Here is a 10,981-nt window from a genome sequence, read left to right on the forward strand (position 1 = left end):
TTGGAATGTGCTGCCCAGGGAGGTGGTGGATTCCCCATCCCTGGAGGTTTTCAAGCTGAGACTGGATGTGGCACTTAGTGCCATGGTCTAGTGACCACGGTAGGGTTGGCCTTGATGATCTTGGAGGTCTCTTCCAAGGTGGTTGATTCTATGATTCTATGCTGTAAGCTGGCGTGGAGAGTGGGATGGCAGCGTGTGAGCCTTGCTCAGGAGGGGATCAGCAGCACGTGCCACGGGCACAGACACGTGCTCAGCAGCCAGATCTGGGGCAGGTCGGGGGCTGTTGCTTCCTCCACACTCAAATAGGCATTTGCTCAGATCCCCATTCCAGCACTGAGCGCTCTGCCGCACTCCCCCCGGAGTCACAAAGTCATGGCACGGAAGGCAATTGGCAGAGCCTGTCGGAAAGTTCAACCTTTCATGTTTAAACGGGGTATGTTACAATTTGACTCAGTGCTTTGGGGAAGGAGTTTCCATGCGCTGGTTCCCACCCGCCCGCGGAGTTCTCGCTCCCGGCCGAGGTGTTTCTGGGCAGCTCTGTCCTGCTCACGCTGCGGGCACTGGTGCCAAGTGGGTTGGGACTCCCTTCAAAGTCAACCTCTGCTACTGAAGGGCCCAGAAGAGGTAGGGGAGGAGATGGGCAATCCCTCGTGTCCCCCTGAGATGCTCTTGGTTGCACCCCATGGTCTCAATCACGGGGGGTCAAATCCCGTCCCGTTCCTCAGGATGCATCTTTTATCGGTTCGAATTCTCAGGTCATTTCCCCTCCTAGTGACTCTGTTATTCTTGCTCACACGTATGTTGCAATATGCAAGGTGAGGCTCAAAACTGTCAAGCTCTTTAATAGAACCATTACTGTATTTTTGGAGAACGTTCTCGTTTTGATTTACTGTTCCTCAGAAGACAGGAAATGGAGCTACTTGATTTCATATTTTAAACAAAGCTGTCCAGAGGTTTAATGAAAAAAATTTCCCCTGGCTTTCGAATTAAAGGGCTATGGTGAAAGATTTAGCTTAGCTATTTTGACTTAGAAAAATAACACACTAGAAGCATTAAAACATTTTGTAGAAATACCTTTTCCTACTTGATTTTTTTTCAGAGAAGAAAATAAGTTTCTCTGGGTTTCTCGCTCTTGCTTGATGGGGCTGTGAAATGAAAGGACATTTCCAAGGTTTGGGGTTGTGGGTTTTTCTCTTTCTTCTGTAGAATTTATTTTGCTTTTATATTAAAAGCCTTGAAACAGTTGCAGTGCTAAAGACAAATCCTGTGTGTCTAAGCAAGGTAATTTGGTGTGAGTAATAACAGGAGCCTTTGCCATTGATAAAATGCAAGAAACATTAAGCAGGAAGATGAGGACCTGATTCTGCTCAGGCAGCAGTGGGAGGAAAGGGCAAGTGTCTGTGGAAGGAGAGAAGTGGGAGAGTGTTTTCCAATAGGAAAATCCTGTGTGTGGAGCAGGATTAGCTCAGAGTGTTTGGGGCAGTGTAAAGCTAAACACGCTGGAATTGCAAAGCAAAGCACTTTCTGCCTCTCTCATCAGTTCATGGGTCCTGCTTCTTCCATTCGGGTTGATTTGAGGGGTTTAATTTGTAGTGCCATGGCTCTGGGATGGTGCTTGGACATCATACAAAGGAGACTGATGCTCTTCATTCCCACCCAGTTCCATCTTCAGGATATAAGGGAAGAAGTAAGAGTTGAAAGCACCACGCGACAGGATGAAATATTGACACAATTTTAAGGCAATGGGATTTTTTTTCAATGATTTCATGAGGTTTCATCAGGATTTCACTAGTAATTGCTTGCCTCAAATACTATCTCATTTGCTTGGTTCTTGAGTTGTTTCTAAATGAATTGCTCCTTTCAGGTGGAACCTGTTCCCCCTCCAGAGCCGTATCCGTGCCGGAGGACAAGGAGGAAGGTTGAGCTTCACACCTCAGGGGCTGATCTTGGTGGCTGTCAGTAGGTTTCAGCAGTCTGTCAGTGGCAGCACGGGGTGTAGCCTGCCTTCCCTCAGCCCTCATAATCCCTGGAATCAGCAGGAGCTTTCTCAGCCCATTGGTTCCGTGGTGACTTTGGGGGATTTCGAGCGCAGGACGCTGCGCTGAGGTTTATTTGTAAACTCCTCGCTGGCCGACGATGGGGAATTTGATACCTTATCAAGTGAGATAGTGGGATGGAAAAGGGGAGAGTGAGGCAGCCAGGGAGAGATTGCAATTTAATAAATAGCAGAGAGAGGGTTAGCTGCTATCAGTGTAAGTTTAATGCCATTAGCCCCTGTGGCTTTGGGAATGATGTACACAGGGCAAAGCACCCAAAGGCTCCTAGGAGCTGCCAGCCCCTCTGCCCTGTCACACACTGCACAGGAGCATTCTCTAAGGTGTAAAAATACCCAGGGCTTCATTCTGCCTCGGAAAAAAAGGCATTTTACTCGGATCCATGTGCTGTCTGCTGATGCAATGCTAAGAAGAACAGGAAGCTCCGTGACCATTGGTCTTGTCTTTCCTGAAACAGTTTTGTTTTACATCACAGAGGGACAGAGACAGGGATTTATGGTTGGAGAGGACTTGCCTGTTCAAGCAAGGGCCCATTTTCTACCCTCACACCCTGAATAAGCTCAGACACACTCTGCATGCTCAGCTTTACCTGGAACCCGTTTTAGCAGTGTGGAAGAAGGAGGAATTTGTGGGTTCCACTGCAGCACACATTGCTCCTCTGCCTGTTACTCACAGGCAGAGTGATCCCCCCCAAGGTACAGTTGTGGCTGCTGAATCACAGCTGGATGTCTGGACATCCATGGGGTTGCCAGATGTGCTCTGCTATCGTGCAGAAGGAGTGAAAAGGGAGGAAAGATAAAACTAGAGCTTCCCCCAGCCTTACAAGAAAACTTTCAGTGCAGTTAATCCCTCTAACCTGCATTTGCATTAACACTTGCAACCTCACACGTTGCTGCTAAGAAGTTTTGGCAGCTCCTGGCCCTGATTGCAGAGGTAACGCTGCACTTGTCTCCTTTGCTCTCACTCAAGTACCTCAGGAGCCAGAGCCCAGCACTCTATGAAGTTTTTCCCTGTACACATAAGCAGGCATCTTGGCAGAGCTTCAAAAGCCATTTGCCTTATTATTCATATGTCTGCTTATAGGAGCAGAAATGCTCCCATTTCTCACTTTCGGAATAAGGGCAGACACCAGGAAAGAAGAGATTTCTCATCTCTGGCACAACCCTGCAAACCTGTGGGAGCTTATCCTCCCCTGCTGCTTCCCTGGGGTTTGGGAAGCAGGTTTAAGAGCCCTCCCTGCTCGCTCTCTGGGTACAAGAACAGCCCTGTCAAAACCAACTGAAATCCGTGGAGCTTGGAATATATGCAGAGTGGAGGTCTCAGGGTCACATGAGACTGCAGATGGATGACTTGGGGGGGAAAAAAAAGCTTCAAAAAGGACTAAATTTTGCTTTTCCTCCTCCCTTTAGTAGAGCTGACATCACAAAAATGTTGCAGAGACTTAAACATCATCAAAATGACTTTTCTCAAACAAGCTTCAAGAACCCTTGCTCGAAAACAGATTAGTCGACTGGAGTAACCTTATAAATCCAAAGACCCATTAAAAGTTGAAATATTTGGTCCTTCCTCCTCTCGGTTTCAACTGGGATTCATCCAGAGTTCAAGTGCATGTATCACACAAGAGCCACGGGCCCATTTTCTAGAGCTCCATTTTAGTGTTGATGGTTTTTTCTAGTGCCAGGAATCTCCTCCGCGGCCAGGCCAGGAGATAAATCAACGCCGATGAAATTCAGGAGCCACGAGTCACCATTGCAGCCCATATAAATCCCTGAATGCCAACCCTGGTGCTTTTGTCCATGCCATTAGAGTTCCAAATTATCTGCCCCCTCTTTGCTGATGTATGGATTAACTGGCTGCCCGAGTGTTTACGCACGGTTATCACCCGGTACTTTGGATGTTATCAGAGGAAGGGACGCCTGCCGCAGGGCTTGGTCTCTCACCCTTTCTATTACCACCTGTCAGTGGCAGGGAGTGTGCTGTGAAGCTGTACAGTCACAGACTACAAGTGTAGATAGTTTCTGACGGCTGATCAAAGGGGAAAACCAAAGGGCTGATAACAAGGACGTGTTTCATGTACTTTTAACTTTGAGAAACATTGGCATTTGCATTTTTTTCCCCCCTCGGTAGGGCTGGCAGAAAGCAGGCACAATAAATGCTGCATATTCAGTTACCTAATAGTGGAGTAAATGGTATGTGCTTGAAGCAACAAAGCATAACTGTAATCTGGTTCCAAGTGGGAATGATTTCAGTAAGCCTTCGCAGAAGACTTGCTGTATAATAAAGAGGAATAATTTTCATTTGTACTTTGAAGTGATCTTGAATTCCCAATCTAATCTTTGCATTCAGCAGAACATCATACCCTGCTGTGAATGAGGTAATAGCTGCGAGTCAAGGAATTATTTGCAGTGTCTTTTGTAGGTACGTGCGCTCCGACACAAGAGCCAGAGCCTTCCGTGCACGCTGCTGGGGAGAGACCTAGAGCATGTTCCACCTAAAACTTCACAGGGCAGGAACAGGGAAAACACACAGACAGCCCAGACTGAGGGAAAACACACAGACAACCCAGACTGAGGGAAAGGTTCACTTTTCCCCCCAGCAGACACTCTTCAGGCACCAGGCAGCTCAGCCACACTGTTGCACTTCTCTGTTAAAGATCAAGAAAGGGATTTTAGCTAAAATTTCTGCCTGTTTGCAAAGACAAAATGACTTGTCTGTTTGCACTGTCCAAGCTGAGGAGGTGGAAGAAGGATCTCAACAGCAGCTCAGGGAATGACAAATCAACTTTAAAAATAATTTGTAGCTGTCTAACATATACTAAAAAACACGTGTGGGTTTTTAAGATTGCATGGCATTCACATTTGTGTTTTTCTGCTGCTCTCAGTGGTGCGAGACCAGAACTGGGTCTGGTTTTTTGATTTACCCTTTTTGCTTGGTTGAAAGTGCTCAGTACTTAGAGCTCTGCTTGTCCTGCTGTGCTGGTGACACCAATGTGGTAAAATGAACCTTTCAGGAGCTCGGAACGCCGAGAGCTGCTTTCTCTCGGACGCCATACGTACGAAGTTGGTCTCAGGGTGTCCCAAATCTGTCCTGTTTGTTTGTTGAAGGTGCCTTCGACCGGAGTGTGACCTTGCTGGAGGTGTGTGGGAGCTGGCCCGAGAACTTCGGTCTGCGCCACATGTCGTCCATGGAGCACAGCGAGGAGGGGCTGCGCGAGCGCTTGGCCGACGCGATGTGCGAATCCCCCAGCAGGGACATCGTGGGATCAGGAACAGGTACAAAGAAGAGGTGTGATCAGAGATCACGTACATCTCACCCAATGGTGATTTTTTTTCTTTTTTTTTTTTCTTTTTTTTTTGGTTTAAGTTTTGCTTTTCTCTGTCCGCTGTCTCTCTGACGGTTAACTCCCGTGGGTATCTCGGTGTGAAAGAAGTCGCTTCTAAGAAGAAATTAGTCTGAGAAGTCTCAAATAACTTGCAGAAAATTGCTCACACTTCAAGCTTCCTTAGCATATATCTGGGCTCTCCTCCCTCCCCTGCCAGCCCTGGAGCATCCAATTCTCTGTGCAGATTGCTGCCCTTTCCCACCCTGCTCCAAACAATGTCATAATCACACATATCCTCATTTTGTGTCCTGGATAGAGCCGCTGGTTCTGTAATCCAAATTAATCCATCTTCATCAGTGTCCATTATATTGATAAATTATATCATCTGTTTAAGTAAATGGAATGGCACGTCAGAGATTAAGCTGTCAGAAGGGGCCTGGTGGTAGGAGATGCTCAGAAATGTTAAAGAGCAGTTACTGCAGTTTGATTGTCTCCATTAATTTCGAGTTGTTCTGAAAAACACCCCCAGTGAAAGGACTGGGCCCATCTTTGATCTGGGCATTGTTTGGGCTGTGACCAGCACCTAACAGTAACAGTGACTTCTAACATCAGCTGCTAGCTTGCTTGTGCTCTCCTGGCAACCTGCCTGGGAAGGAAAAAGAGGAGAAACTGTCGTAGAAGGGTGTGGGAATGCCAACCTATGGACCTTTTGGGGAAGGCTGGATAGGGCAGGAGCTGTGTCTTCCTTTTGCTCTTGCCTTCCTGTATCAGTTGTGCTGCTCTGAGCTCTCCCTGCTCCTGGAGAAGGTCTCTCCCATCAGGGCTCATCCCCTGCCTTGCAGGTGAGTGAGCACATAGCCCACAGCAGGTACCAAACTGAGCAGCCTCCCACAGTCTGGAGGAGGAGGATACAGAGGAGCAGAGTTTTAGGCCTTGTGTGTAGGTACAGACAGCAGTAACCAAGCTGAGTGGGGCAGAAACACCTTCCTAGCCCAACTAGTGACCATTCCAACTGTCTTTCCTCTGATTCCATCCTGAGGAAGATGAAGTCAAAGGATGGTTTAAGATTTGATGTTGACAGCAAGAGCTGGTTGAACACTAAGTCTGGGTCTGTTACAGATCTGGTGCAAAACCTCACCAGCTTGTTGCCTTGGATGAGGCAATTCACATCTCCCTAAATCCAGAGCTCCATCACTGCAATGAGGATAGAGATGCTTCATGTAGCTGGTGTGGAGCTCAATCAGCTCATGTCTGTAAAGGGCTGGGAAGGTGGAAGAAACATGCTGTGGAAATAGAGAAAGGCACATATTTCATCACTTATTGACCCATACTGTGCTCAGTGTGAACTTTTGGAGGATATCCACTGTTGATAATGGGTCAGTGCCCCTCAGGCTGTGAACATCAGGGGAAAGGTGAGGGGAATGACTTCTCTGAAAGCTGAAGCCATCCAGACATGCCAAGTGAAAGTGACTGACTGCCACAGAGACTTGATATTACTTTATGTGGCAAACCAAGACCTTTGTCAGAACAGAGCTCTATGTTTTCCTTCCATTTCCACCAAACCCAGCTGATGGCAGTGAGTGCCAACTTCTCTGGCATAAGATGAGGCTCACAGTACTGCAGGTGTAAAGACAGAAAGGAGCTGTTTATAGAGATGCCATCACTGAGCTCAAATTCATCCAAAGAGATTTCTCCCTGCGTTTACTCCAGACACATAAATCTTCCTAATGAGTGCAGGATAGATGCCATCTCAGAGCAGCAATTGTATGCAGCAAAAATGAGTAACATGAGCACTGACCCAACTCCCCCCATCCCATCCCAGCACCCTCCTCTTGCTGTCATTACACTCTTGTGTTTTCCTGCCTGTTGTGAGGTTCTCTCTACTACTACTAACACACTTTATTCTCAGGATTTGGGCATGTGGTGACTCAGAGCAGCAGAGAAAATGCAGTGATAAGGCTGTGAACTCCCGTGCCCTTTCCACTTCCATCCCCTAACAGCTCTTGAGCTGTTCCTCTTGCCAGACAGACATAAAAAGTTCTCTGCTGCTCAGATGGTACCTGGAGAGCTGCACTTGCCAAGGGGTTGGACTGGCTGCCAGGGCAATTCCTCAGGCTGGGAGCATGGGGAAGGGCTCCCATCTGTCTGCTGCTTAATAAATGGGGCAAGAGAAGTGTGAGGGTACATTACTCTCTCTTCAAAGAGGTGTCTTTGTTGGCTCCTAACGAGTGGGAGACCTTTCACTTCCCCCAACCCACTGACATCGTAACCAGCCTCGGGGAGTGGGAGAGCTTTCACTTCCCCTAACCCACTGACATCGTAACCAGCCTCGGCTGAACTGAATGAGCTGTGAAAACATTCCGTTTTCTTCCTTCTTCTGCCTACTCACTGCAGTGAAATGACAGCAAAGAGTTCAGCACAAAAGGACACTGTAGGTTTGGTTGTTGGTAGTTGATTTCTCTATTGGTGCTGCTTCCAAAACCAGTGTTTATATTCCTGTATTGGACTCAGAATTGTGGAAGTTAGAATCCTCCTTCTAATAATCCCAAAATGATTTATTTTTACTTACTCATGCTTTTATCTTATGCATGTTTTAACCTCTGTTGGTGCTTCTTGGATTCTCGTCAGTCCTTAAATAGATTTTGCAGAGATTTAACAAAACTTGCAAAGTCTTTCTCAAACTACAACACAAACTAATGAACATTTCTAACTTGGAATGTGAAGATAAGTGCATGTGCTGTGCTCAGGTCCACTGTGTGGACAAAAAATGGGCAGTAGGGTGGACAGTGAGACTTTGTCAAGTGCTCAACTGGTCCTGACATGCACTTAATGGCAAGAGATAAATAGATTCTTTTAATGCCTTAACTGTTAGGGCATAGCTGACACGTAGATTTATATAGTAATCAGGGCTGATATGCTGCAGTAGTGAGGAGGAAGTGTGTGCTCATGGCACACAGATCACTTTGGGGAGGAGATATCTGCAGGGTCTTTGTTTCATACCTACCCCATTGCATTGCTCTGCAGGAATGGCAACACTAACCCTGGGTCTGGCTACTGGCACAGACAGAAATCACCCAAAGATTGGTCATACCAGAAACATCAAACTGGAGGATACCAAAAAACATGAGGAATAATCTAGCCTTCACAAGGAAGGGGAATTACATGGATCTCTTCCACCTCTGACTCTGAGCAGTTGCCAAGGGCTGTCGGACAGTGGATGGGAGAAGAACCAGGTCTGGAAAATGATCCCTCCAAAAAAAAAATCTCCTTTCCTTGTGACCTAAATGATAAGTCCAGTCATCCAGCTAGTTGTCTTGATTGGGAAACCAGCTTTTCTCCTTGTTATCCAATTATCCAGACGACCCGTGTCTATCTGAAGTGGAGCCTGCTGTACATAAGCTGTCAACCTTCAGTCCAAAGAAGGCGTAAATTGGCAAAGATGCAAAAAGATGTTTTTGCTGTTTCGGTTTCTGTCAAACTCTCCCTGAAAAAAAAAAAGAAATGATGAAGGTCTACTCACAAATGTTAGTGGTCAGTGCCCTCTTTTGCTTGCAAAGCTTTGTTTTCAAGCAGCTACAGTATTTATATTTGCAGAGCAGTTTCTGAGTGTGTGCTGGAGCTTCACAGTGCATTCCCCCTAAACAAAAACAACCCTAGGATTGTGATTTATGCAACTGTGCTTCCAGGAGACAAATAGGTCTGACAGTATTCCACTCAAACTGGACATGCTGAAATTGCCAGCCCAGGCTAGGAATCTTGCCCTCCAAAAATGTTGTCATCAATAAATCCTCTGATTCACCCATTCCTTCAGCAAGGACATTTCTGAAGCTTTCAAATGTATTTTGATCATTTCTAGGCATAATAGTGAAAATTAGTCAATAATAGAGGAGAAAACCGTTACAGTCTGAGCAACAGCATGTTTTTTTGGAGTATAGATTTCTTCCAAAACTCCCACCTGTGGGAAGCCCAAGGCACAGCACTGAGGTGCACCTCTGGCCCTCAGAGGAGAACATCTGGATTCCTTCCAAATTCCATGAGCAAACTCGTAATGCAATGAGGGAAGCTCATATGTTGAAGCAAACTCTTTAACCTGATTAATGGGATGTAAGTAAGTGGAGCTAATTAGATGTGCTGGTAGGGAATAGCCTGTAGGAAACCCAGGATTGGTGCTCCAGACAGTTGGGATTCTGGTCCCCAGCCAAAGTTGGTGGTTACACCAGTCTAAGCCTAACTCAGGTCTGCACACCTTTGAGATTGGCAGGGGGATGTTTTTGAAGTCTTCCTGTGAAATTTGGGGGCTGTAGAAGGGAAGTCACACATTTCCCGGCGTGTCTGGCTGAGGTGGGAAGCAGAGACAGGAGAACAAGCTGCTGCCCTCTGATCCCATGCAAGGAGCATCCTTCCTGGGTGTTTTTCTAAAGGAGAAACTTAGTTTTGTAGACAGACATGAACAGTCACCTGGACATAGATATACCTGTACATTTAGTTTCAGGAAGAGGATTAGCCCTGTGTAGAGTCAGAATTTCCATTGGTGCCTGTTCCCCCTTCCCTTCCTCCCTTCTTTCCTTCCTCTTCCTTTTAATTTTTCCAAGACAATTTTCCCCTTCTTGCTCCTCTCAGTTGGTCCTAATCCTAACTTGGATATGGGCTATGAGAACACAGGAACACAGAGCAATCAATTTTCCCTCCGTAGAGCATTTCTACAGAGAGATTTCTGCGTAGGTTCAGTGCAGAAGCAGCTTGGGCAGCAAACACAGTGGTGGATCAAATAACAGCGATGCTAAAAGCAGCCTTTGAACTTTCAGAATATTCATCCCAGGATCAGAGATTAAATTACCCCCTCAAATAAGTCCAGGAGCTCAGTGCAGTTCTTTGTACAAAAGGTTTATTTGGCTGGGCCTGGTTTGAAGGAAAGGAAAATTCAGGCCCTTTAGGAGACACCAGTTGTGAAGTGCTGGATAAGAGGAGCATTGGCCTTGCACATGTTTTGGGACTTCAAACACTTCAGCATTGGCTTCTTGCTCTGTCCTGCCCAGGGGTGTCCCCAAGCAGCTCTTTCCCACAGGCCCAACAAGGGCATTTTTAACTTCCCAATCATTTCCCAGGTCTCCAAATCCCTCTTGCCACCAGCCCTGGGAGTTTTGAGTGGAAGTTCTTCCAGGTCATACATTATTTATGGGGATGGGGTGAGTGAATGCTGATACCACACATGTTTCTGGTGTGAATTTAAGTCCACTGCTGTTGGTAGAAAAATTCTAAAGGGAGCACTGATGCCACAGGACAACTCTGACTTTCTGCCATTCGCTAACAAGTCGATGAACTGCGTTTACTTATTATCAGTTGTGGTGTGGGGAGATTCCTTTTCTTTTTTTCTTCCTCTTAAATCAAGGCACTTTGTTAAGAAATATTTTATTTTTGCTACAGACACAGCCGGTGAAGTAGCAGTAAAAAACATCACCACAAAGAGGCACATGGCTTTGAAATGTTTTGGTATGTAACATAACTGTATTGTTATCAGGTCTTAACTTTTGCACAAAGAATATTTCTCCTTGTTCTAAAAGCAAACCCTCTCTCAGCTTTCCAAGGGCTAATGTGGCCGTTGGGG

At 46.3% G+C, this 10,981-nt stretch overlaps 1 protein-coding gene across 1 annotated transcript in view; it reads left to right on the forward strand.

Moving 5' to 3' along the window:
- Window positions 1-10,981, forward strand: part of LOC103800167 (breast carcinoma-amplified sequence 3-like) — a gene marked incomplete at its 5' end in the record, with an annotated part of 182,864 nt that overhangs the window by 156,473 nt on the left and 15,410 nt on the right. Inside the window, one exon of the mRNA XM_009072535.1 lies at window positions 5,159-5,326. Within this exon, the coding sequence (XP_009070783.1) occupies window positions 5,159-5,326 (168 nt within the window). The remainder of the gene's footprint in view (window positions 1-5,158; window positions 5,327-10,981) is intronic.

The sequence above is a fragment of the Acanthisitta chloris genome, unplaced genomic scaffold (assembly GCF_000695815.1).
Source record: "Acanthisitta chloris isolate BGI_N310 unplaced genomic scaffold, ASM69581v1 scaffold3034, whole genome shotgun sequence".
Lineage (NCBI taxonomy): Eukaryota > Metazoa > Chordata > Aves > Passeriformes > Acanthisittidae > Acanthisitta > Acanthisitta chloris.